The sequence below is a fragment of the Myxocyprinus asiaticus genome, chromosome 13, assembly GCF_019703515.2.
Source record: "Myxocyprinus asiaticus isolate MX2 ecotype Aquarium Trade chromosome 13, UBuf_Myxa_2, whole genome shotgun sequence".
In the NCBI taxonomy this organism is placed as follows: Eukaryota; Metazoa; Chordata; class Actinopteri; order Cypriniformes; family Catostomidae; genus Myxocyprinus; species Myxocyprinus asiaticus.
The window spans coordinates 44,837,359-44,863,100 of record NC_059356.1 but is presented as its reverse complement, the minus strand read 5'-3'; the positions used below and the strand labels follow the sequence as shown (position 1 = coordinate 44,863,100).

General features: G+C 35.3%; 1 protein-coding gene across 3 annotated transcripts; it reads left to right on the top strand.

The window, feature by feature from the left end:
• The first annotated feature begins 42 nt into the window (after positions 1 to 42).
• LOC127450239 (serine/threonine-protein kinase/endoribonuclease ire-1-like) lies at positions 43 to 20,529 on the top strand. Of its 3 annotated transcripts, none has more exons than XM_051714177.1 (9): positions 43 to 89; positions 10,942 to 11,002; positions 11,978 to 12,232; positions 12,335 to 12,955; positions 13,784 to 13,947; positions 14,188 to 14,408; positions 17,377 to 17,512; positions 17,693 to 17,781; positions 18,850 to 20,529. In XM_051714177.1, the coding sequence occupies exons 2-9, from the start codon at positions 10,990 to 10,992 to the stop codon at positions 18,962 to 18,964; spliced, it is 1,614 nt and encodes a 537-aa protein (XP_051570137.1). In that variant the 5' UTR covers positions 43 to 89; positions 10,942 to 10,989; the 3' UTR covers positions 18,965 to 20,529. The 3 variants fall into 3 exon arrangements, with proteins under 3 accessions (XP_051570137.1, XP_051570139.1, XP_051570138.1); XM_051714178.1 differs by lacking the exon at positions 43 to 89 and adding an exon at positions 1,678 to 1,698; XM_051714179.1 differs by lacking the exons at positions 17,377 to 17,512; positions 17,693 to 17,781; positions 18,850 to 20,529 and adding an exon at positions 17,095 to 17,271.
• The last annotated feature ends 5,213 nt before the right edge of the window (positions 20,530 to 25,742 follow it).

Here is a 25,742-nt window from a genome sequence, read left to right as displayed (position 1 = left end):
CTGACAGTTGGGTTTGATTTGATTTTTTTCTCCGTACGTAACGTAACACTTCAGGAGAATCGGGAGTGTGCAAGCTCGCGTTGTTTAAGGTGAGAAAAGTTCAAGAATAACATCGTTTTATGTTAACTTACGAAGCAGAGGACGGAAACGAGAAAGTAGCTGAAAACATCTGTCCAGATGTCATGATATTATTCAACTTTGTCCAGTGCATTGTATTAAATGTTTAGTCTTATTTTTTTTTATTTATTTTTTTTTTCAGTTTATCCTTTATGTGCGCGAACGCTCACACGCACCAGAACATATCAAACATATGTTCATTTGTATTAATATTTAATTATTTGGGAAATTAATAATTATTGAATGCGCATGCGTGTTTCATTCCCGCCAACGCACCTTCTCGTCGTGATGGGCGGATCGATCCTAAAGTATCGATACTTAAGATACTGATGTTGTATCAAAAATATCGATCCTCACACAAAAATATCGCTATATAAAAAAATTCTGCTAACGCGATGCTGCAGCTCCGTTGAGTGAATTGTGTGTTTTTTTTAATAAGTGTACAGTGAGTGTCTACATCCTCACGGTGCAGCGGGAGCTCAACTGATGACACGGGCAAGACAGACAGTCTGATTAAGCTGATCCACCAATCAGAATGCTCATTTCAGACGCGACTGGATATTTGTTAGCCAATCATATTTTCCGTTTCAGTAAGGGGCGGGACATTTCCAGCGTCTAATGCACAAGGAGAAAACATAATTTGCACTGTAAATAGTTTTTTTTTTTACCTTTTACTGCTGTCGGTGGTGCCTTTTTCTCGTGATATCAAATCATTTCAATTTATTTTTCAAAGTAGAAAAACAATTTCACTATACACAGAAAATCACATAATAGTACACAAATAAAACAAACAACCATTCATTTTTATGTAGGCTATATATGGTAATATAACAGTTTATGGCATATTATGAATTAGTTTATTAGTTAGAGAAAATAATAAAGTATTAACAATTTTCATAGTAGCCTAATAAAAGGAACATTAATGACACCTATCTATGTAAATACATATTTATCATCAAGTTACCATGCCATGGTTCTTAGTAGTGTACTCTACTCTCTTTTGAGGGTTACAAGAAGAAAATAATTGAATGTGTGAAAAAGTTACAATTATTTTTGTAATAAAGTACAATCAAATAGGGCCATTTTTGAGTATTTTAATAATATTTACTTGTTTATGAGATATATGAAAAGACAATATATACAGTATATCTAACATAAGCTGTTTTTTTATAGCATGCATCTCACGAGATTAGGTGAGGACACAGGGTTTTTTTAAAGACGCTGCAAAATTGCTTGTTCTATGTACAGTACTGAGCAACGATCAGAACAGACTAGCTAGCCAAACAAAAGCAACGACTATGGCAAAGCGTCAGGGAGAAGAGGAAAACATAAGTGGTAAAAAGAAAACAAGGGTTTATTTGGTTTTATTTATTTATTATGATTTATTTGAATTGAATTTAGTATCACTGAGGCAATGGACAAAGTGAGAATTAAGCATGTGATTTGTGGTGAAAGACTAGCAAAATAAACATGAATGAATAGACTGGGCGTGCGATTGTGTGAGATACAGTATAGCAGAATTTATTCTCCATTTCTTTTCAACATGAACAGACTGGCCGATTACAAGAGATATGACACAGAGTAAGTTGTACTGTACTCTTTCAATATAACCTCTTCATGTTTTTTTCATGCTACGCTGAGAGAGTGCATTGTGCCACTCTGTTTGAATGTGCAGCTGCCACGATCTGCAACACAAAGCATTAAAGAGCATCAAAACAATATTTAAGGTTTAGATATTGTGATAAAACAGACATCATTTGAAGGCTGACACTAAAATCAACTTTCTCCAAAACACTTCTTCTGGTTAAAATAATGGAGCGTGTCACATTTGTGGATATGTAGCTACTGGGAAAATCATATATTATACGCAGTCTACATGCAATTTGGAACAAAGACAACTATTTTTGTGTTCTCTGAAATAGACAGTCCCCCCAACAAAATTCAGTAAATTTGGCGGTGGGGGTTCTGACGTTCCACACACTCTGATGAAATCATCATAGGATTATCGCTTGGCATATCGCTTTTTCCAACATCTTAACACATGTAAGCCTAGCTGTGTTCCTTCATATCGTACTGAAGAGCCACCAGAGCACCAAACATCCTCAGATGGTGGGTAAACCGAGGGAGTTTTTCCTTTGGGAAAACCAGTACTATCAAAATATACCCCAGAACTTTAGGGATCTTTTGACTAGAGCTCACAATAAATATAAATATGCATATAACTTATTAGGTGAATATCCCATCCCACAATGTTACTGTTTTTAAATTATTAGTTTTATATTTCCAAGTTTTAACGGTTAAGTAAAATGAATACATGTATACATTAGTGATTTCTCCTCCAATGTACTGATGTTCACATTAACAGATTATATTTTGCTCCTGTTACAAGGAAAATCTGTTCTTGTGAACCTGTGCTTATTGCTAGTTTTTTTTATTGAGCCTGTGTTAATTTCATACAACAAATAACAAATGAATATTTTGTTCATGTCTGTAATTTAATTTGGAGGGGGGGGGGGGGGGTTATGGGTGTTCGCAGGAGATGGGGTCGTTCAGGTTTTTGAAAGTTAAAATAGGGGTCCCCTGGAAAAAAGTTTGGGAACCACTACTCTACACCATGTCAGCAAGAAACTTACGCTGATATACATTTTGTACATTTATGTGGGACTATAATTACAACAGTCCTTTTTTTAATGGAAAAAATACATTTCTTACACTTTTTACATATGTACTGTATATAAATGTAAATTAATTTCGGTGCATGCAAAGATCGGGTGCATGTGTTTTTTTTATGGGGGGTCTTTCATAAATTCACAGTATGCCCCCCTCTTCAGACAGTACTACACCACTGCTTCTGGAGTAAATTCACACTAAAATAACAACTTATCTAAAGGTGACATTTCTTATAATTGTGTGTAATTGTTCTTAATAAGAAATTTAAAAAAATAAAAAAATTAACCATGGTTTTACTACAGTAATATTGTAGTAACCATGGTTAATTGGTGGTAACTATGGTTTAAATAAACACCATGGTTAAACTATAGTTACTGTAGTGAAAACAGTTAATTTTTGTAAGGGTAAACAAATCAGAAGTCTAATAATTTTCTGTTTAGGCTCACAAATAAAAAAAAAAAAAATGACTTGAATTATGACTAAAAATAATATTGTAAATTACCCATTTTATCTCAAATCTCAAAGAATCTGTTGAATAAGTCGTCATTTTTATTTGTATTTTCATTTCAAAGCAGCTTTAACAGAAAATGAAACTAATGTCTATAAAGTCTTACAGTGATCATTGTGTAGTTTGATTAAATATGACTGTGAATTGTATAATTATTTAATAATTAAATAATAATTGTATTTAGAACCCGTGTGAACAAGCCGAAGGTGACTGTGGCAAGGAACACAAACTCCATAAGATGTTGGTTAGTGGAGAAAAATAAGAAAATAGATGTCTGCGCACTGAAATTAAAGCTTCAAACTTTTATTATAAAAATAAAGCAACGTTTCGACCAGTTAGGTCTTCACCAGGCACAATAATAATAATAATACACTGTAAAAAGAACACTGTGAAATGTACAGTAACTGGCTGGCAGCAATCAGCTAGTAAGTTGCTGTAGTACATTACACAGTATTCTTACTGTAAATTTAATCACAGTACCTATAAAATACTGTAATTGTTATTACAGTAATAATCACAGTACTGTAATTGTCATCAGAGTAATAGGATGCTGTATTTTTTATCACTGCAAATATTATACTACTGTAACAGGCATTACTGCATTAATTTTAATACTGTAAAATAATTACATACTGTAAAATGAAGACAGTTTTTGTCACAAAAAGGAAATGTATTGTATTGTAACTTCATTCAACTTTCAGCATTTTAAATGTGAAAATTCATGGGCACTAAATAGATTTTTATTTTGTATTTTTCATTTCGTAAACATTTTTTATTTCGTGAACAACAATACTTTCCTGAACATACAAGTCCTTCCTCTTTGTTCAGGTTACCCTGACAATGTAAACTGCATGGCTTGAAACTCTTTTGTTAATCTTTCATGCATATTTAGAGTTTTAATATGATTGATATATTGTTTGAGGTGTTTTAGTTCATTTGACTACTTCTAGAGACAAATGTAAAAGAAAGAAAAAGAAAAAAGTTGTTGTTGATCATAAAGATGTGTGCAAGTCCTCTGTTGTTTTACATTTGCTTTCTGAGGCTCGCTGACAGTCACATGTACCCTAGTAACGTTGATTCAATGTGAAAAACACACAAAAACATCACTTTGTTGAAAACTCTGTCACACAAGATATTTTCAAGTAATTGTTACAAACAAAACAGTAAAATCCAAGCACTGGAAGCAATTAAAATGTTCAGTTAAAAGTGGAAATGGATAAAAACACAAATTAATTATGAACCAAAAACTGTAGAATTTTAAACAATAAAATGTCTAAACTCAATTTATTGTTCCTGAACTGGATACTTCTTCCTGGGCTGGAGTCTTCTTCCCTGCAGTGGAAGGCATTAGTTACTAATGTAGAAATGTATAGGCCAGACTGATGGCTCTATGACAGTTTGTTTTGACTCATTACTTCCCATTAGAAATACCACAGTATGTTTCTACTACTGACAATAACACTACATAAAAGGGTAGTAGCATGGTACAAAGGTATACACACACACACACACACACACACACACACAAAAGGACGTTATTAAGTCCCACCGCTATGTGTTCTGTGTAACAGTGAATAAGGTCTATAAATAAACTTGAACTCTCGAGTAATGTCTTTATGGAAAGTATCCAAGGTTAAAATGAATTAATAGTCTCACCTGGTATCGGTTGTTCTGCCAGTCATACTCAACGAATTCCCTGATGAACGATGCCACATGTGGATTGAGGGACAATCTATCCAACTTAGCTGCTGCAGTGTGCCCTGTGATGAAGCTCAGAAAAAAACATGATCCTATCAGAAATGTTGTGCTGTTTAAAACTCTCACCCGTTGTTGCATTTTGTTTCGCCTCGACCTGTTTCAGTATGGTAACCCATGCCTCACGGTAGCTACCAAGAGAAAAAAATGAGTGAATGAAGCCAGCGCACCAACACACACGATTCCAATTTAACTTTTATCCAATAATGTTACTCCTAAACCAAACTGATGACGTTATCAACTAAATGTCACCAGATAACAAAATCTATCAAAATTTCATGTGTAAATAGTTTCTTTTGGTAACATTATGCACATCAGCTTACTAGCTAAGGAAGGTGCCTTTCTCTACTTCACTCTTCCAGTGCACTCTTAAAGTTAAACACACTGGTAACTTTACATGAGGAAACTGTGCTAAATGAACGCAGCATTGCAAAATAATGAGCAAAGTTACCTTGAAATCAAAGGCTGAAGAAAGTGAGCAATCTTGTCAGTAAGCTCTTGCAACAAAATAGTGCGGAGAAAAGCAGGTGTCCATCAGCATAATGTTATACTCCCATCATTTGTGTAACTGTTAACGTTATGGAGGATATAAACATGTCGGGTCCTCCTCTGTCTGTGTGATAACAAAAACTAGAAAACGTCCGTGTTGGAAATAATGCAAAGTGTACCATCAGCAAAGACAGATTATTGTTTCTACTGCTGAAAAAAAGTCCCGCTCAAAATTACTGTATTGTGATTCACAGGAAAAATATATTTACTGTAGAATTCACCTGCCAAAGAAATTTGACCATGATGCTTTACAGTAATAATGCTGTGAAAACTACAGAAACTTGTTACAGTGTAACCTTGGGAGAAAACAGGCTCACTGTGGGGACAGTTCCCCTCTGGCTAACGTCATGAATATAATGCCAGTGTTAGTTATTAGTGTGTCGTGCAAGTCATGGTTTAAAATTTGTAAACTAAGTAAGTGTTAAGGGCCAGTGTTTAAACAATGATTTTGTATGAACTGTAAGATTAATGACTAATGTCTTTGAAGTCCATCCTGGATTAACTGCAGAAGTTCACATAGATGCATTGTCCTTTGTTAGTTGGCTGATGAAGGCTTTTGTTGGCATTAAATGATAGTCTATGTATTCCATTTCAAGAGTGTAGTCCATCAATAGACAAAGGTGATGAATTTGGAGAATTGTGAATTTTCATTGGATTTAGAAGAAATATAAAGTTGTCTATCATCGGCATAACAGTGGAAACTTATTCCATGATTCTTGATAATATCTTCCAGGGGAAGCATATACAAGGAGAAAAGCAGAGGTCCTAAACCTGATCCCTGTGGCACTCCATACCTAACTTTTGTTTGATTTGACAATTCCTCGTTTACACATACAAAGTGGTAGCGGTTTGCTAAATAGGACCTAAACCATGCTAATGCAAGTCCACTAATGCCAACATAATTCTCCAGCCTATTCAAGAGAATGTCGTGATCTATCGTGTCAAATGCAGCACTAAGATCTAAAAGTATTAGATGAGTAATGCAGCCATGATCAGATGATCAAAGGATTGAAGTTGCTCGTGAGCTAGATTATGAGACACTGTTTTCTGAGGTGCTGTGACAGTTGATTGCATAATTCCAATTTTATTTATAATTATTTCAATTTTATCAGTAAAGAAATTCATGAATTCATTACTATTGTGCTGCAACGGAATATCTGGTTCAGTCGAGGCTTTATTTCTAACCAATTTAGCCACAGTTCTGAATAAACAGCTAGGATTGTTGTGGTTATTTTCTATGAGTTTGCTAAAATATGCTGTCCTGGCAGCTTTTAGTGCCTGTCTGTAGCTACAGACACTATCCTTCCATGCACCACAAAATTCCTCTAATTTTGTATTCTTCCACTTGTGCTCCATTTTCCGAGCTGCTCTCTTGAGAGCATGAGTGTGATCATTGTACCGCGGTGCGAGGCTTTTTTCTTTAATTTTCTTGAATCGAAGGGGGGCGACACTATCAAGAGTGCTAGAAAAGACTGTATTTATATTTTCTGTTATTTCTTCAAGCTCTTCTAGACTTTTTGGCTTACTGAGTATGTGAGAAAATTCTGGAAGATTATTAGTGAAGCTATCTTTAGTGGTCGAAAGAATAGTTCTACCTGAACTATAGTGTGGTGTAGATTGAGTGACATTAGCTGAATGCAGCATACAAGAGACTAAGGTAATGATTCGAGATGTCATCGCTCTGCAGTAGAATTTCTATAGTATCAACATCAACTCCATATTACAGAATTAAATCTAGCGTATGATTATGGCAATGAGTTGGTCCTGTCACATTTTGTCTGACTCCAAGAGAGTTGAGAATTTCGATAAATGCTAATCCCAATGTGTCATTTTTATTATCTATGTAAATGTTGAAGTCACCAACAATTAAAGCTCAGTATCTACTATCTACAGTAATTACTGGATCTGATAGAAAATTTGCAAATTCACCAAGGAAATCAGAATAAGGCCCAGGTGATCTATATACTGTAGCAAAAACAACAAAGATTTTTTTATTTGTATCTGACGGTGTCACATTAAGCATTATTAGTTCAAAAGACTTAAACCTATATCCTGTCCTCGGCATAACACCAAAAACTTCACTGTAAATTGTAGCAACACCTCCTCCTCGACCCTTCAGACGAGGCTCATGTTTATAACAGTAACCTGGGGGAATAGATTCATTTAAACGAATATATTCATCCGGTTTAAGCCAGGCTTCAGTCAAACAGAGTGCTTCCAAACTATGATCTGTAATAATTTTGTTTACAATTAGTGCTTTTGTTGAAAAGCACTAATTGATTTAGTGTGGGGTTTATGTTTGGTAGTTCGGGGAACAGACACAGCCTCTATATGATATCTAGGTGATACAGTCTCTATGTGTTGTAGTTTATGTGACCTGCGTGACATCTCAAGGCAGCTAGCAAACGTTCGAATTAACCAGTTTGTCTGCTTCCTGACCTGAGCCCCAGTTAATCTAATACTATCACTATTAAGTCTATGAGCCAAATTACTGGAGAGGAGAGGGGCACCTTCCCTTGAGGGATGGAGTCCATCTCTCTTTAGCTGGTCAGGTCTACCCCAAAAACTCTTCCAATTGCCTATAAATCCTATGCTGTTCTTAGGACACCACTTAGACATCCAGCCGTTCAGTGACCCTAATGTACTATAAACCTCGTCACCATGATGAGTAGGCAGGGGCCCAAGCATATTACAGTGTCTGACATCATTTTTTCACACACCTCTTTAACATTATCTCTAGTGATCTCTGACAGGCGAAGCCGGACATCATTAGTGCCGAGATGAATAACAATTTTAGAAAATCTATGTTTAGCATTAGCCAGCACTTGTAAATTTGATCTGATGTCAGACGCCCGAGCCCCCGAAGTGCATTTAATAATGTTGGCTGGAGTCTCTATTTCCACGTTCCTTATAATAGAATCACCAATTATTAAGGCTCTTTCGACATGATTCACAGTGGGGAGAATTGATTGGAAACCCTAACAGGAATGGGAGAATGGTGTCACTTTGCTGAGCGAGTATGCCGCCGAGACGTCACCCAAATGCCCTGCTGCGGGGGCTCTAGAGCTGGAACCAAAGTGTGTGTGTTGTTCACTGTACTACCCGCATCCGAAAACAGTATCTACCGGCTTCTCTTTCTCACTGACCTCCACTAGCGTTCGGATGCGCCTCTAACTCATTAACCTTCTCTGTCAGCCTGACTAATTCCTTACATTTATCACATGTAAATCCCTCACTGCTGATGGAAGAAGCTATAGTAAACGTGGCATGTAATGCAGGAAACAATAACATGAGCGGATGCCATGACTTACCGCAATTGTTTGATGTTGTTGTTGTAGTTGTTCTTGAGCGGCAAGGGTTTGAGATCGATGTGATTCCTAATCAGCAGATGTTTGAGATTGATGCAATAATCCATGTAAAACACAGAGGAGAAAACAAATGCACGTGGTCGAGACGCGAGTTGTAGACAAGCGGAAAAAAGAACGAAAAAAAACGAGAAAACCTGGTGCGCGCAGTATAATACACACAGATGAAACAGTAACAGAAAAAAGCGGAAAAACCCGAAGCACGCAGTAAAATGGCAAAGGATAAAATGATGAACATATAAGAATAAGCAGTGCTAAGCAGGCTAGCAAGCTACAAACACTCGTGCAGCTTGCCGTCAGGAACAGGAAGTCAAAAAAGAAGTATCGTATTGGTATCGGTATCGACGATATTGGATTTGAAATGATTGGTATCGGATCGAAAAGAAAATAGGGCTGCCCCCGACCAAAGATTTTCCTAGTCGACTAGTAGGCGTTAGTTTAAGCCATTAATCGCACGTTTATGATATTAATTGAATTACTTAAATATATATATTTTTGGGGGGCATCAGAAAATGGTTTGAGTTCCAGGGCTGAGAAAGAATGTTAAAAGTAACATTGTTAACACTGTTCTACATTACAGGGAAATACTAAACCGTAATAATGAGCCTTAAAACGCACGAAGCGAGCCGCAGCGACAGCGGCAAAAGCAGTAATGATTCTGAATGTGCCGGGAAAACCAGCAAGGAGACTATCTGAACATTTTGTTAATTTATAGAGAGAAATGCACATTAGGGTTGTGCCGACAGACGATTATCTCTGGGATCGACGGTGGTCAGAGTGATCGCCAATAGCTGATGCGTTTGATGTCAAGAAGATATTTGGCTAGTTTTCTCATTAATCTATTAAATTATTATTATTATCAAATTAATATTACAAATAATTTGCCCGTAGACACACAGACCTGCGCTTGAAGAAACACACTTTATTATATTAAGAACAGATGACAGAAAAGCCAAATGAAATAGCAAAATCACTAAAGCAAGAATTTTCACTGATCCCTTAGCCCCCAGATTGCCGATGTAATTGGATATTGCGATCTATATATATATATATATATTGTGAAGGAGGGAACAAAACGAATTTATTCACACACATGATGTATTTTCCCGGACAACGAAATACCCGACCGGTAGAGAATGCACAGATGAAGTAGGTTAGTTTCCAAAGAGATGTTGCCCTTCACAACTGTTGTAAAACCATCTTTCAAAAAGTTGAACAACACACATTTTAATTGCACTTAATTTTTTTCCAGTTTCATTTGAATTTTTTGTTAAAATAAATACAAAATAAAGTTCAACGTTTGAAATCAAGGTGTCTTGCTTTACTGCGTAGGCTTAACCCTAACCCTGCTTAACGAAAATTACCCCATAGTACCACCTAGCGTCCAACCAGCGGTAATATCTGTGTTCGTCGGTTTCCTGTGGAGTTTTTTTTTCTGCGACCAACCGACCAATCAAAAAATGGTCGAACCAAAACTCTTCTTATCACTAACATTTGGTCAACTATTAGGGGGCAGGCCTAAAAGATAATAAGTGGTATCGCCCATCCCTACCTTCCCGTGTACCGAATCCATTACTTTCAGTGTCAGGCAATATAGACATACTGTCATGTTTTCATTGTAATATTTTTGAGAGAATCTTATTTATGCACATTTAGTGCATGTACTAAAAAAATTTCAAAGTTGTGCTGTGTCAGTAGGCTACAAAATGTGTACAAAAGGTAAGAAAAATAAAAATAAAGACCTTTCCTGGATAATTGACAGAAATAATACACAAGTGGAAAAATAATTTAGCTATACATGTCAACAATTGTCTTATGTGTGTTAAATGAACATGTAATCACGGTATGTTCATGAGGTTTATGAATGTTGGCATTCACAAGGTACAATATGCATATTCAATGTACTGAGACACGCTGCAAATAACTATGTAATGTATGTTCTAAAGCAACATATTGTAATTTTATCTTTTTGATTAGGTTTCCAATTGATAAGAATTGCCGTTTTGCAGGGATTTCATTAAAACAATGGAACAGCAGCGTAAGTTTTGCACTCACAATGACACTCCCAAATCATATTCACCAAAGACATTGGAACGGGCACACTTGAAATGTTCCAAAAACACATTCATGTGATATTTAAAAATGGAATAATCCCATTAATTAAAGCAAATTTAATGTATATAAAAAATAAAAAAAATCAGATTTAATTTAATTAAATTGTACTGCAACTGCATATTAACATCACTTGTTTTCCTGATTTTGTTGATCGTTATTGTAATACTATAAAAGAGAACTGAAAGAGAGGATAGGTACCAACAATACCTTTTTCAATTAAATATATATATATGTTTTAGCCTATTTTTAAAGGTGCACTCAGTAAGTTTTCCTCATTAAAAAAGTTTTACTCCTAAATAATTGTATGTATGTATGAAACATATGTAGAAAATCATAATGCACATGAGATGAAGACTCATATCAGTAACCTTATAAAAGCTGCTGTTTTTTTCTACATGGAGAGGGTCCCCTCATGGGGGCTGCCATGTTAGAATCACATGACCTGCCGAATACTACATACTTAATCTCAGTAACCACACTCACTCATGAATTGGACACTTTCACTCATGAATTAAATTAATCATGACTGACTGTGAATTTCAACAATGGCATCTGTAACTGAAAACTATTGATTTTGAATGATGCTGCATCCAGGCCCCTAGGGGTCAGTGTAAGTCCAAGACGACATAAACACAAAAATTACTGAATGCACCTGTAAGATTTACGCATTTCATAACAAAATTCCATTCAATTAAATTTTGAAATTTTAAACAAAATTAAATAATACATTTTTTTAAAGATTTGTTTTTTTATTTGATTTTGTTAAAGATTACTCAATTTAATTTGATGGAAGTTTGTTATGTAATTTAAATGCGTAAATCTTAAAAAAAAAAATGTGAGTGTTGGGTATAGATTCCCCTATTATTTATTTAACCAATGTCATTTTTTGTTTTCTCAGAGGCTCAGTTTGTGAAAACACACTATGCTGATCTCATCAGAAGGGTTAATGGTGTGTTGCCCATTGCTGACAAACTGAAAACGGAAAAAATAATTCACCAGGAAACATATTCAGAGATTAATGTACCATATACTACCAGTATGGCTAAAATGAGAGTGCTCTTAGAAGCTCTGAACACTGATAATGCTAAATGTGCTTTTTATGAATTACTGAAAGCGGAGGAGCCGCTCCTGGTAGAAGAGCTCGAAAAACAAGGTGGGAGAGGAGATGTTTAGAAATAAATATAGAAGAAAAACTGTTGACAACATGCGACACCTATTTTGACCCGCTAAAATATCTTTATATATGTGATTCCAGGATCATCCTCACAGACTTCTCATGAAGTACAGGAAGCAAAATCTTACCCTCAAAACACAAAAGCAAAGGAGAGTGAGAGGCCAGCTATGGAAATCATAACTGAGAAGAAACAACTCAGCAGGTGGAACAAATTCACCATAAAATATAGAAAGAAGATGGAGAAGCTTTATGAAATGAGAGAGTCTCTATATAACGTTGGGAATCTCTTCTTTTGTAAAAATAAGGATTATATTATTGGCTCTGGAGGAAGTGGCACACTAGTATATCTTGGCTTTAAGAGAGATGGTACTGAAGTCGCCATTAAACGAATAACCAAGAACCCGATTAATGACAAAGTCTTTGAAAATGAACTGAAGCATTTACAAAAAATCCAGTCAACAAATCAAAGCCAGTACCTTGTCAAGTATGTGGACCTAGAAGAGGATGAAGATTTTTATTATCTTGCACTACATCTTTGTGATTATGATCTAGTGGACTACATGGAAGATCTCCGTCAGCAAGAGAAACCTGTCAGAGAGATTGCTTTGAAGCAAGTGGTGTCGGAGCTGCTTCATGGCCTTAAAGCGCTACATTGTGATGATGTGATACATCGTGATTTAAAACCTAGAAATGTTTTGATTGGTATCAAATTCAGATTTCCTTTCCTTTGTTTTTAATTACTTAACCCTTGTGCGTCAATAAAAAGAAAAAAGTTACTCAGAGGTCCTTGGAGGACAAAAATGTCCACGTCAAAAAACTGCCATAATAATATTATATATTAATATTATTTTCCACTTTCACTGACTTAGATTTTTTTAACCAACATCAGTCCTGATCATAACTAACAAATATTCATTCATTTGCAGGATTTTAACCCTTTAAATGCCAGTTTGTTTACATAATGCCACTGATGTTTTTTACACACACAAATTTCTCAATACACACATACAAAACACACTCTGACATCCATACCAACACACACACACACAATTTTAGCTGCATGATTTATTCAATTGGCCTGCAGTGCTCTATAATACAGCAAACAGAAAATAGGAAAAAAGCATGTATTTGCTCCATAGACTAAACATGAGAAAAATGGTGCCATCTGGTGGAAAATATTAAAAATGTAAATTTTGGAGCCAGCATAATATCATAGAATTCATGATATTATGCTTAAATGGCACTGGGATCAAATATTGTAGTTTTAATGGGTTTCAATGGGGACATTTTTGTCCTGAAGGTCCTGAGTGTAACTATTTTGTGTACACAGTGTATTATAGATGTATTATAGGAACTGAAGTTGAAATATAAAAATTCCCCCAAAAATACACACCTTTGGCAAAATTTATGCCGTTGGCATTAACACAGCCAAAATGATCGAAAAAGAAGGTCGCACAAGGGTTAAATGCCCTTATCTACATCAAGTGCTTGAAGTGGGCCATTTCTCACCGGTACTCATAACACCAACAGATGCGGAAAAACATGCAAAGCTAGCCGACTTTGGCATCTGCCGCAAACTGGAGGAGGGCAAAACAACTGTATACACTGTCAGAGCCGGTACCCAGGGCTGGGAGGCAACAGAGATCCTGAATCAAGCCGAAAATGGTGGTTACAAAAAGAGCTCAGACATCCAGGTTTGTGAAACTAATAGTAAAGATTACTATGTATCAGCAACGTTAATAAAAAGAGTTACTGTAATACCATGCAACTTTTATGTTTTAATTGCACAACCAATGTACAGCATACAACTTAAAAACGTCCTGTATACAGTATATAACGCTCATAGAACTAGTCAGCTTTTTTGAGCATCAACAAACAGTTTTGATCATTTGTCCCAATTAGATCAACTTTACAATTGGCTCAATTTATCACAGGTTGCTGGGATGTTGGTGTATTACATCATCTCTGAAGGGAAACATCCTTTTGGGGAGTTAAAGGATCGTGAGGCAAACATTAAAGCAGGAAAATACTCCCTTAAAGATGTACAAGATATAGTAGCAAAGGATCTTATAGAATGGATGATCAGCAAAGAAAAAAAAGAGAGGCTGAGCATTGACGAAGTCCTAAAACACCCTTATTTCTGGAATGATGAGAGGTAAATTATACAGTAAATTGTGTTTGATTACTAACAAGAAAGCTTTGGTGATCTTGACACCAGTCCTTAAGCCATCACCACATTGCATGTATAATACTAATTGTTTTAAAGGGATAGTTCACCCAAAATTAAAATTCTGTTATCATTTACTTACATTCATGTCGTTCCAAACCCGTATCATTTTTGTTCTTCTGTGGAACACAGAATGTTGGCCTCAGTCACCATTCACTTTCATTGTATGGAGAGAAAAAAAAAGATGCAATAAAAATTAATCGCCTTGAGAAAATGATGACAGAATTTTCATTTTGGCGTGAACTATATCTTTAATCTCTGTGAAGTGCCAGTTAAATTAAAGTTTCGGACAATGGTTTATCTAGAATCGTTGTCTTTTTGTGGGACTTTTTAGAACATTAATCTAATTAATAATAATATATTTTTTTTTTTTTGTGGGCCATTTATTGTTAAATGTGTAGAGATACACTGAGCAAGAAAAATTCTAAGGCAACATCCGCATTAATCCTAATACATTTAAAAATGGCGTTTTTGTTTTCGAAAATGCTCTTCGTCCACACTGCCGTTTTTAAGTTTTCCGAAAGTTCACACTGAAATGTATTAAATCTTTTAAAGGAATATTCTGGGTTCAATACAAGTTAAACTCAATCGACAGCATTTGTGACAATGTTGATTACCACAAAAATTGGTTTTAACTCGTCTCTCCTTTTCATTAAGTGAGGCATTTACTATGGAAGTGAATGGGGGCCAGTTTTTGAACGTTAAAATACTCACTTTTTCTCAATACTCAAGTATAGCCACAAGACATAAACATTATGCGTTAACATGATTTTAGTGAGATAAAATTGACTACTGACCTTTTCTGTGGAAAGTTATAGCCAATTTTACAACTTCGTTGCCATGATGTAATGTCAACAAACCCTAAAAATGACAATTTAAACAACTTTACAACTCAATTAATACATGAGTTTTAACAGCAGCATTAATTAAAGTGCTTTTATAAAATAAGCTTCAAATTTCTGCTTTTAAACCCTCCAAACATTGGCCCCATTCACTTCCTTTGTAAATACTTCAATTTTTGCTCTTTTTAAAGAAATGGAGGGATGAGTTGAAATAATTTTTTGTGGTAATCAACATAATGCCACAAATGCTGTTGATTGAGCTTAACTTGTATTGAACTCTGAATATTCCTTTAAATCCCTTAACTGTGTGTGCGGAAAAAATGCTGTTCCATGTATTGTCTAAAACGCAATTGTCCTCGTGTTCCGTCGCCTGACAGCAATTCCGAGTAAACTTCCCGGCGCCTTTGAAGGAATGCAATGTGAAGGTTGTACAAAGTATCATCTTTAACAACGCTATTAAAGTGAATAACAGGCACAACAAAGCCGCTACAATGTGGGCCGCCATCTTGATTGTTTTGAGTTGAATGGATGACATGACTGCATTAGGGCTGGACGATATACATATATATATTGCATATACATATTCGGGAAAACTTCCAAACAAATCAAGAAAAAGAAGAGGAGCTTTTAATTTAAACAGGTGTGACATCTGTTGTGTATGTTCATAAAACCTAACACGGGAGCAGAAAAATTTAATATGCAAACTCTGTCGCACGACGATAATCGCTCGTAATACAAGCAATTTGTTTTACTTCATCAAAATGAAGCACGCAAAAGAATAATGAAAGCCAAAAGATGCGCTCTGCATTAATTCGGTTATAACTTTTTTTTCCAATAAGTGTTTATATGTATTTAATAGTTATATTCTGCAAGAAGTGTTAACATAATTTTTTATATTTTCTGCAAGAAGTGTTTATTTTTGTTGGATTTTTTTTTTATTATTATTATTATTTTTACCAATGCATTATTTTCTTTGTTAAATTATTTTGTGAAGATCTTGAGTTTCTTGAGAAGTTAATAATAATAATATTGGTCAACAACATATACTAAAATGTGAAAATTAGTATTATAATAAGAATTATTTAAAACTGAGTTGTGTGTGGATTTTTTTATTTCGATTTTATTTTTACTTTGACTATTGTCAAGTTCCAAATAAAGAGAAAATTTGCCTATATAAGCGAGAGTATTTGGAAGTGTTTAATTCACTGACTTGATCATTTAAAAACAGGTATTACAATATGTTTATTTAATATATTCACCAACTTCTATTGATTTTTCCACAAAAATGTTCTATATCATGATGTTTATCGTTATCGTGATATAAGATTTTGGTCAAATCGCTCATGTCATAGTTATGTCATCGTTTTCAGATATCTCAGTTTCCCCTGTCCACACTACAATGTGAAGGTGGCATTTTCCACTTGGGAGAGTGTTTCTGAATAACTCAAAAGCACAGTTTTTGCTGTCAAAAACGCCATCTCGGTGTGGACGGAAGGCCAAAACGCAGAGAAAAAGATGCGTATTCAAACGAAAATGTATTAGTGTGGACGTGGCCTAAAGTAGCAGCCAACATTTGTCCGTCTGCTCAGCGAGTGTCACTTCATAGCGGTTCTGAAAGATCTCGTCTAAGGTGTTATTTCATGAACTGTGCTGCATGTATCTTCTGTCTGGTCTTCCATCTGCATCTTCGGTATTCGCTTACCTCTTGCTTGTTCATCTTGTTCCATCTTTGCATTTCTAGTATTGACTCACTGCCAGAATCTTGTTTCTAGACTTTGGTTTCTTTATCTCTGCATCTATCCTGAGCTGTGAATCTGTATCAAAGTCTGTGCCAGTTCTCATTCTCCTCATTGGAGACGTTTCTTCAAATTTGCTGCTTTGCTGCCTGTTAGCGAGTTGAAAGACACATCAGGTAAATCCTTCAATCAGATATTCCCTCTCATTTGGTGTTGTAGTCCTCCTGTAATGGAAAATTAAGATAATACTTACTGACTGGACACCCTTTTTCTGATTCTGAAATCACTTGCTCATTTCTACATGATTTTGTCCTTTAGGAAAGTTGCAGTTCTTAAGATACTGGGTGATAGAAAGGAAGTCCAACAGTTCAAGACCTCTGAAAATTGTCCTGAGCTATCCAATGCTGTGCAGAAATACACAGAGGGGAAAAGCTTTTCTGATTGGAAATCAAAGGTGAGTAAAGTGTTACAGAATTGTCCAAAAAACAAGAGATGTTTTCTAAAACATCTTGGTTCACTTAAGGGTGCGTTTGGACTATGAACAATGCGGCACACTGGGTCATTGGGGCTGTTTGCTTCTCTAACATTTCTAATTCCCTGTTTTTTTTTTGTTTTTGTTTGTTTGTTTTTGCAGCCTCTGCAGAGATGGACAAAAATTGACAAAAATCTTCCGGAGAACTTACTTGGCCTGTTGCGTTTTTTGCGCAACATACTGGTGCACAAGTAAGTAATTTACTACATTATGGGTGAAATATCTGAATTTTGATCTGAGTTATCTGTATTATTACTTATTTCAGAATGGTCTTATATGAAGTAAGCTGTAAAGTTTTGGTTTGCTTCAAGATCTGTCATATATGATATATTGTCATGACAAGAACCTCTAACATCTCCAATTGCACAACGTCTTTATGCTTAATTATCAGTTGTCGTAAATGCGGGTTTCCTAATCGAAAGTTGCATATGAACGCCCCCTCAAGTCGTGATTATGACTGGGAAACTCTGAGATAATTTTGATACCCGAATTTCCGAATTCAGAGAAGATGTAAACATACAACATGGCGGAGCTAATCTAGTGTCAATAGTAATTAATGGTTTTATTTATTTATTTATTTATTTTTTTTTTTTTTTGAATAAATACTACCATATTATCGCTTGACTTTTCAGTCATATACATTTACATATATCAGTAACTATTTGATGCTTATTGTACATTTTTACACAGAGAAAAGAGCACGTATTTGACCAAAATTCCATCATCGTCATCCACTTGGCTAGCATGTATTATGGTGTCAGAATAAAAAGAATTATGACTTCAGAAGTGGGAAGTAGGATAATTCCGACAGCACATGAAGGCAGCATTAGATTTGCTGTTTTCTGAGAAGCCAACAGCTTGAAAAAGAAAAAAAGGCCTCAAACAGTTTCTGCATTTGCATGCAGCATACTCTCCGAAAAATAAATCTAAGATTTACGCATTTTCATTTCAAAACAAAATTTCAACACATTGAACTGAGTAAACTTTAATAACATAAAATAACATTATATATATATTATTATTATTATTACATTTTTTTTGTTGTTGTTGTAAATATTATGCAATTCAGTTTAATGGAATTTTGTTATTAAATTGAAATGTGTAAATCTTAAAAATAGGCTAAAAGATATTTTTTGGAGAGTAGTTTTTAATTGTCATTTAATTCCTCAAAAATATTCAGTCAGTGTCATTTTATCCTGTTTTTCACTTTTTCATTTGACAGACAGTTAAATTGTCTCTCTTATTCTGTTTCCCCACAGTGAAGAACATTTTCATCATGTAGAGTTTTGTGATCGCTTCCCAGACTTCTTCATCAGTTTATACAAGCTGGCCAAACACATGAACTGGACATATTTGGATACAGAGAGATATTAGGTATAGACACCTATTCATAGCACGGTTGTGCAGAAATGAGAAATTCTGAAATAAGTCCCTTTCAGTTAATGAGTTGGGATTTGAATAGAATTGGCCACGCCCTACAGGAAGTTGAATTGAAATGATAAGAAGTGGAATTTATTGAATTGCAATTCAAAGAAATTCAACAGTCACTACACAATTTCATTAGTCCAAGACAAATAATTACATTAAGTGCCTGTTTATTCCCTAATAGGTATAATTATTATTTTTTTTGGTTTTTACTTATTAGACATAACATAAAATATATATATATATAGTTTTCAGGTAACAGTTTGCGTTGCTTTTTTAAGTTGAATTAATCTACTTAATTTTAAGTAAATTAACTTAACTTAAAATGTCAACCTGCCATGACTTTTACATATTAGTTTTACATATTATACTGTATACATTTTACATGTTAAACAATTACATATTTTAATGATGACAATTGCTTCCTTTATTTAAATGGTCTTAAATATTCTGAGCATCTCATATACATTTCTATAAAAGTCTTCAACCATTAATATCACAGTTTTAGTCATCACATGAACACTTATAAAAAAAAAATAAAAAAACATTAGAAAATATTTTAAAATGGCACACACAGACCTCAAAATTGCTATATATGAAACATGACAAGTGTAACAATCAACAAATTGATCATTTTATTGAAGAAACAAACTCATCCTGAAATCGCAACATTTTTTAACTCAAATAAATGGATTAAACCAACTCCCTGCTGTGCTTATTAGTTAGACTTAAAAAGAATGTATGTTGCAATAGAAAAGCTGCTTTGAGATGCATTACTTGTGTTTTCTGAAAGTTGCCAAGCCGAAAAAAACTACAATAATCAAGTAAATCTATCTTAGTTTTTTCAGCATACAGTAATTTACTTGATCTAAGAATGTATTTGTGTTCTGGAAATACCCCATCTGTTAAGCATATAATAATATGATAATATATTTCATGTTATACTGAAAAATCAAATGCACTATTACAAATTAAAATTCAGGAATTTAATTGGCATTCCTCATTCAATTCTGAATGGCACACAACCCTGATGCATAAGCATTGCTCATGTCCTCTTTGAAAATTAGTTTTGACAGATTTAGTTTAGACAGTCTTTTACTGCTTCCCTATAGAACATCAAGGCTAAAATAATTGTAACATTTCTTTCTGTATTTGCCGATCCCTGAGATCCACAATATCAGTGTCAGTGGTTTCAAGACCTTCACATCTTTGCTATTCATATTCTTGACTGTTACTTATGTGTTTCCAAATTGAATTGACAGTAATCAATAATTAATCAAATCAGTGCTGTATTCAATTTAATACATGCTTTGCTGTTATTTCTATAGACGTAAATGTTTTCATGTAATGTGTGAATTAAAAGCAGATAGTGTGTCGTTTTACATTATAATGGTCTTTTGAGCAGTAGCTACTTTTGTATGTCTTGTGTCTTTGGTTTGCATCATGGATTATACTGTATGTTGGAATTTGTTTGGCTTGTTATGAATAAAACTCTTGTCTGCACTGGTATCCTTCACTATTGCCCCCTCTCATACTTGTATACAAGGAAACAGAATCTGTGGATATTAGACACTTATTGGCCCAATAAATGTTGAAGTGTTCATAACAAGTGTCCAATTACTATTACAGTTAAATGCAAACTGGGAAAGACTAAAGTGATTTGTAAATTGCAATCACATTCAGTTATAAACAGATGTGCTGCTGGAACTACTATGCATTTTATTGGCAAACACATTGGCAGAAAAGTTTTTAGTTTTGGGATCATGCCCCCTTTTGAATCTAGAAAAACTTTTGCATCCCCATCCCTTAATCTGGGGCTGTATGTATAAAACTTCTCAGAAATGCTCTTAAAAATAGTCTTTGACGTACACTCAGTGCACATGGCTCTTTGGAGCAGCAGCAGTACATATGTCTTGATGGTAGATCTGCTTGGTGGGGGGTTTTGTGTCGTGTTAGGCCGGGCGTACATGGTGCGAGTTCTGACACTCGGGAGATCGTGAGTCCCTGCTCACGTTACGAGTCAGTTTATCTGATAATTGCACACGACACGACTTAGCAATCACATGAATTTTTGCACTATTTATCATTATAAGACATAAAGTCAGATGAGGACATTGGTTTAATTCCTCATAGCTTGCGATTTAGAAATAAAAAAGAAGACTGGCATGGCCAGGGGCTGCATTAGCTGAAAACTCATCTGCCGATTAAAAAAAAAAAAAAAAAAAGATACTTATTACAAATGCTGTCCAACATTTGACCGATTGAGATTTCGAAGGGAGGTTGTGTGATATCATGACTGCATCCATCAATCATAATGTCAGTGTGTTACTGCATGATAATAAAGTGCACAAAATGTACAAGATTAAAAAGAAAGTGTGGAAAATTCACGCACCGTTTCTGTTTGTTATACTTGGATTTAACTTGATGCAAACATGATGATTAGTGCAGAATTCGGAGTTATTTTAGTGGAGTAGGCTACCTGAATTATTCAGCCTTAGATGTAGGCTACGTCCTTCTCATCTGCGTCACCGCTTGCATGTTGATAGCAGACATTCTGAAGAAGATCCGTGAGGTCTTGTCCATGTAAATGCGCTTTAAAGCCGAACAGAGCAAAGTTTAAAAATCTGGTTTTAGCGCAGCGGTTGACTGACAGGTAGAACTTTCAACCTGGAAGTCCTTTGTTTCACTAGACGCGCGCTTGGGGAGTTAAAAAAAATCTTCTTTCACATATCCACTATCATGTGCATATACAATTATAACAGATACTATATCCCCCTAAATGTCGCCCTAGAACTGAAACAAATGCCAGTATGACGAATGAAAATACACCATGCCGGAAATTTGAAAACTCTGTCCATCAGAGTGATAAAGATCGTTTACTAGCGCAACCCATGCGCAGCTGGCATTTCAGTAGAATCATTCCCAGTGATGTGGTCGTGAATATTATGGGGAAAACACAGTTTTGACACGACCATTTTCTCCAAACATGTAAAAGCTTCATGAACACTCAGTTTACACTGATCGTGTGAGTTGTAACACCTCTTGATTGGTCAACTTCAGCTAGAGAGCCAAATCACCCTAATTTTTTAGACAGTTTTAAAAATTATCATGAGGTCGTTAGCTGCTCGGCTCCGCTCGTAATTCCTCTCACACGATGCGAGCCGTGACCACACGAGCACCAATGATTTCCACGTGATCTCTCCCGACTGGAAAAAAATTGGTAGGGTGCTTGCACAACAGCCGAAAATCTCACACTGTACGCCCGCCCTTAGTGCAGCTTCCCTGCGTTGTTGGGGGATTGTATGTATCTCTAACTGTGCAATGTCACTGATGTAACACAGTCGGGCGATGGAGGAGTGTGATGAGGAGGAGGGCGGGTCTGGGCCGAGGACACATGGCCGGTCCTGAATCGGGCTAATCAGCTGGGAGGGGGATAAAGAGGAGCTGGCGGCACCAGTTTGAGAGAGAGAGAGACGCACACGGCAACGCTGCATGTGTGTCTGTGTTTGTCTTATTTTTTGTGTTGTTTTAAGTTCATTTATATCATTAAACCTTTATGTTGACTGTTCAGCCAGTTCCCGCCTCCTCCTTGCCCATCCTTAACTGTTACAGGTAACGATCTTAAAACTGAAAATGACAATTTGTTTAAATATTTAGAGAATAGAATATCGCTTTGGTTTCATAAATATCCACAAGAACTTTTACTGGTGGGAGGGGACTTCAATATTGTTTTAAATGACTTAATTGATCGATGGCTGCCAAAGCAGCCTGGTTCATCAAACACTACTTTGTAGACCTTAATGCAGAAATATAATTTGATTAATATTTGGAGGGAGATTAAAAAGCCTAGCTATAGTGCTAATGCAACTACTTCATTTTCGAACTCTCTAAAAAAATATAACCTCATTTAGTGTCTTAGAAAAAAGATTGCTGTGACCAAATTATAAACTTAGAAAAAGTAAGAAGATGATGTTATAAAATACCTTTAATGTAATAAGAAACCTGGTAATGATGGGATTGCTGCAGAATTCCCCCTTTTTGTTAAAGGTATTTATCGAGAGTGTTAAAAATAATGAACTTCCTCCTAGTATGTATCAAGGAATAATATCCCTCATCCCTAAACAGAATAAACATTTGCTCTTTATTGACAACTGGCACCCAATAAGTTTGTTAAACAATAATTATAAAATTTGGCCCACATATTTTCCATGATAATTTAAAAATGTCCTTAATTCGATAATAGACGAGACGCAATCTGGATATATTAGTAATAGACATATATCTAATAACTTATGTTTATTTTTAGACATATTAGATTATAATTTGATCAATGATGAGTTTCCTTCTCTTCTTGGATTTTTATAAAGCATTTGATTCATTGGAGCATGAATTCATTTTTCAATATCTTGAAAAGTTTGGTTTTGGAGAGTTTTTCTGTAGTGCTATTAAAACTTTATATATAAATGGTCATAGTTCTGTTATGCTGAAACATGGTACAACTCAACACTAAAATAATGAGGCAACTCAGACAGCCCTATTTCCCCTTACCTTTTTCTTCCTGCAGCTCAGCTTTTATGCGCTCACATAAAAGCCAACAGTCTAAAAGGAATAGTTATTGCTGAAAGAGAGGTGGTCATCAGCCAACTTGCTGATGACACTACCCTGTTTCTTTTTTTTTAATTTTTTTTTTTTTATCCCCTTTTCTCCCCAATTTGGAATGCCCAATTCCCACTACTTAGTAGGTCCTCATGGTGGCGCGGTTACTCACCTCAATCCGGGTGGCGGAGGACAAGTCTCAGTTGCCTCCACTTCTGAGACAGTCAATCCGCACATCTTATCACGTGGCTTGTTGTGCATGACACCGCGGAGACTCGCAGCATGTGGAGACTCATGCTACTCTCCACGATCCACACACAACTTACCATGCACCCCACTGAGAGCGAGAACCCCTAATCATGACCACGAGGAGGTTACCCCATGTGACTCTACCCTCGCTAGCACCCTAGCATGGTTGCTTAGGAGACCTGGCTGGAGTCACTCAGCACACCCTGGATTCGAACTCGTGACTCCAGGGGTGGCAGTCAGCGTCAATACTCGCTGAGCTACCCAGACCCTGTATCTTAGGGATTCTATGCAGATTCCACTGGCAATTGTTATTATTGACTTATTTTCCACCAAAATGAAAGAGGCACTTTTAACTTTCAAACCCTTATTGATAAAACTCAGAAGAGGTTCAACTAGTGGCTACAAAGAGATCTTACTTTGAGTAGGGTGGGTGGGTAGGGTGCTCCTCACTAAGGCAGAAGGCATCTCAAGGTTTATTTATGCTGCCTAGTCTATTCATGTGGATTCAAATATGGGTAAAGTTAGTCTTTAACTTTCTATGGAAGCGTCAGATTCACTATATCAAAAAACTTTGGTCATGTATAGATTATTCTGATCATTATTTCAACAGGATACTGTTACTGTACCCGCTGTGACAGCTTATTGGAAAAATCTAGTAGGTAATATTTGCTAGAAGGTGTGGATGCTTCCTCATAAATTCTTTTTGACAAACAAAGAAAAGGAGATTTCTTTCAAGATAATTCACAAGTGTTACCCTGCAAACCATTATATGAGAAAGTATAAAAATAATATTTATTCCAGTTGTTCTTTTTGTGGTGAATCTGCTGAAACTGTTGTTGATCTTTTTTGGCATGGTCCATTTCCAAAAAAGCTTTGGTAAGGTATTTCAGGATTTATTAAAAGTGAAATTTATAATGAGTTTGCATTGTTTTGGAAGGATGCGGTACTCGCTTTGTGGACTATGACCAATCTAAAAAAAAGGACAATTTTATATGATACATTTTCTTCTGTTGCTTGCTAAGTTCCACATTCACAAATCAATGTATCCAGGCTCTACACCCCTGTTTGTTGTCTTTTTAAAGGAATTTGAGCGATACCTTACATAGATTGAATTCACTAAGAAAAAAAAAAAGAAAAAAAACTGTGAAAACATTGTCTGTTTGCTACTCTTTTCCCATTTTTAATTTTAATTTAATTTTCTAAAGTGTATCTGTTTTCATTTTAAATGTATTATATTCAGTGTTGGGTAAGTTACTCTAAAAAAAGTTATTAATTACTAACTACTAATTACATCTTCTACAGTGTAATTAGATTACAGTACTAACCTCGACCAGATGAAAAATACTAGGATAGATGTGAAATCGTTCTTTTAATTCTTTCAAATAAATCATATAAAATCAAATAAATTATACATGAACTGGCCAAAGAATTTAAGAGGGCAGCATTAAATTAAAAAACATATATTTTAACATAAGACATTTAATTTTAAATGTACTATTGTTTTATATAGAATTGTTCTATAGTCTATACAGTAGTGAACGCAATTACATCAGAAGTAACTGTAATTACTGAAAAAAATAAGAGTAATCCCAGTAAAAACTTTACTTTTTTCATCGAAAAAGTAATTTAATTACAGTAATGAATTACTTAGTAATGCATTACAGCCAACGCTGATTATATTTAAATTACCAAAACAAAAAAACTAGCGTGTTACGACAGTAAATCAGCGTTTGCGGATCCCATACAACTGAATGGGGAGAGCCGTAAACTGACACCTAACTGTCACAAAATTGTCAGCGTAATCTCTTATAAAACGGCAATTGTATCGTAATAAATTCCACACATAGTTAATTCCAAAAGGATTGTGTAGTGTAAAACATGT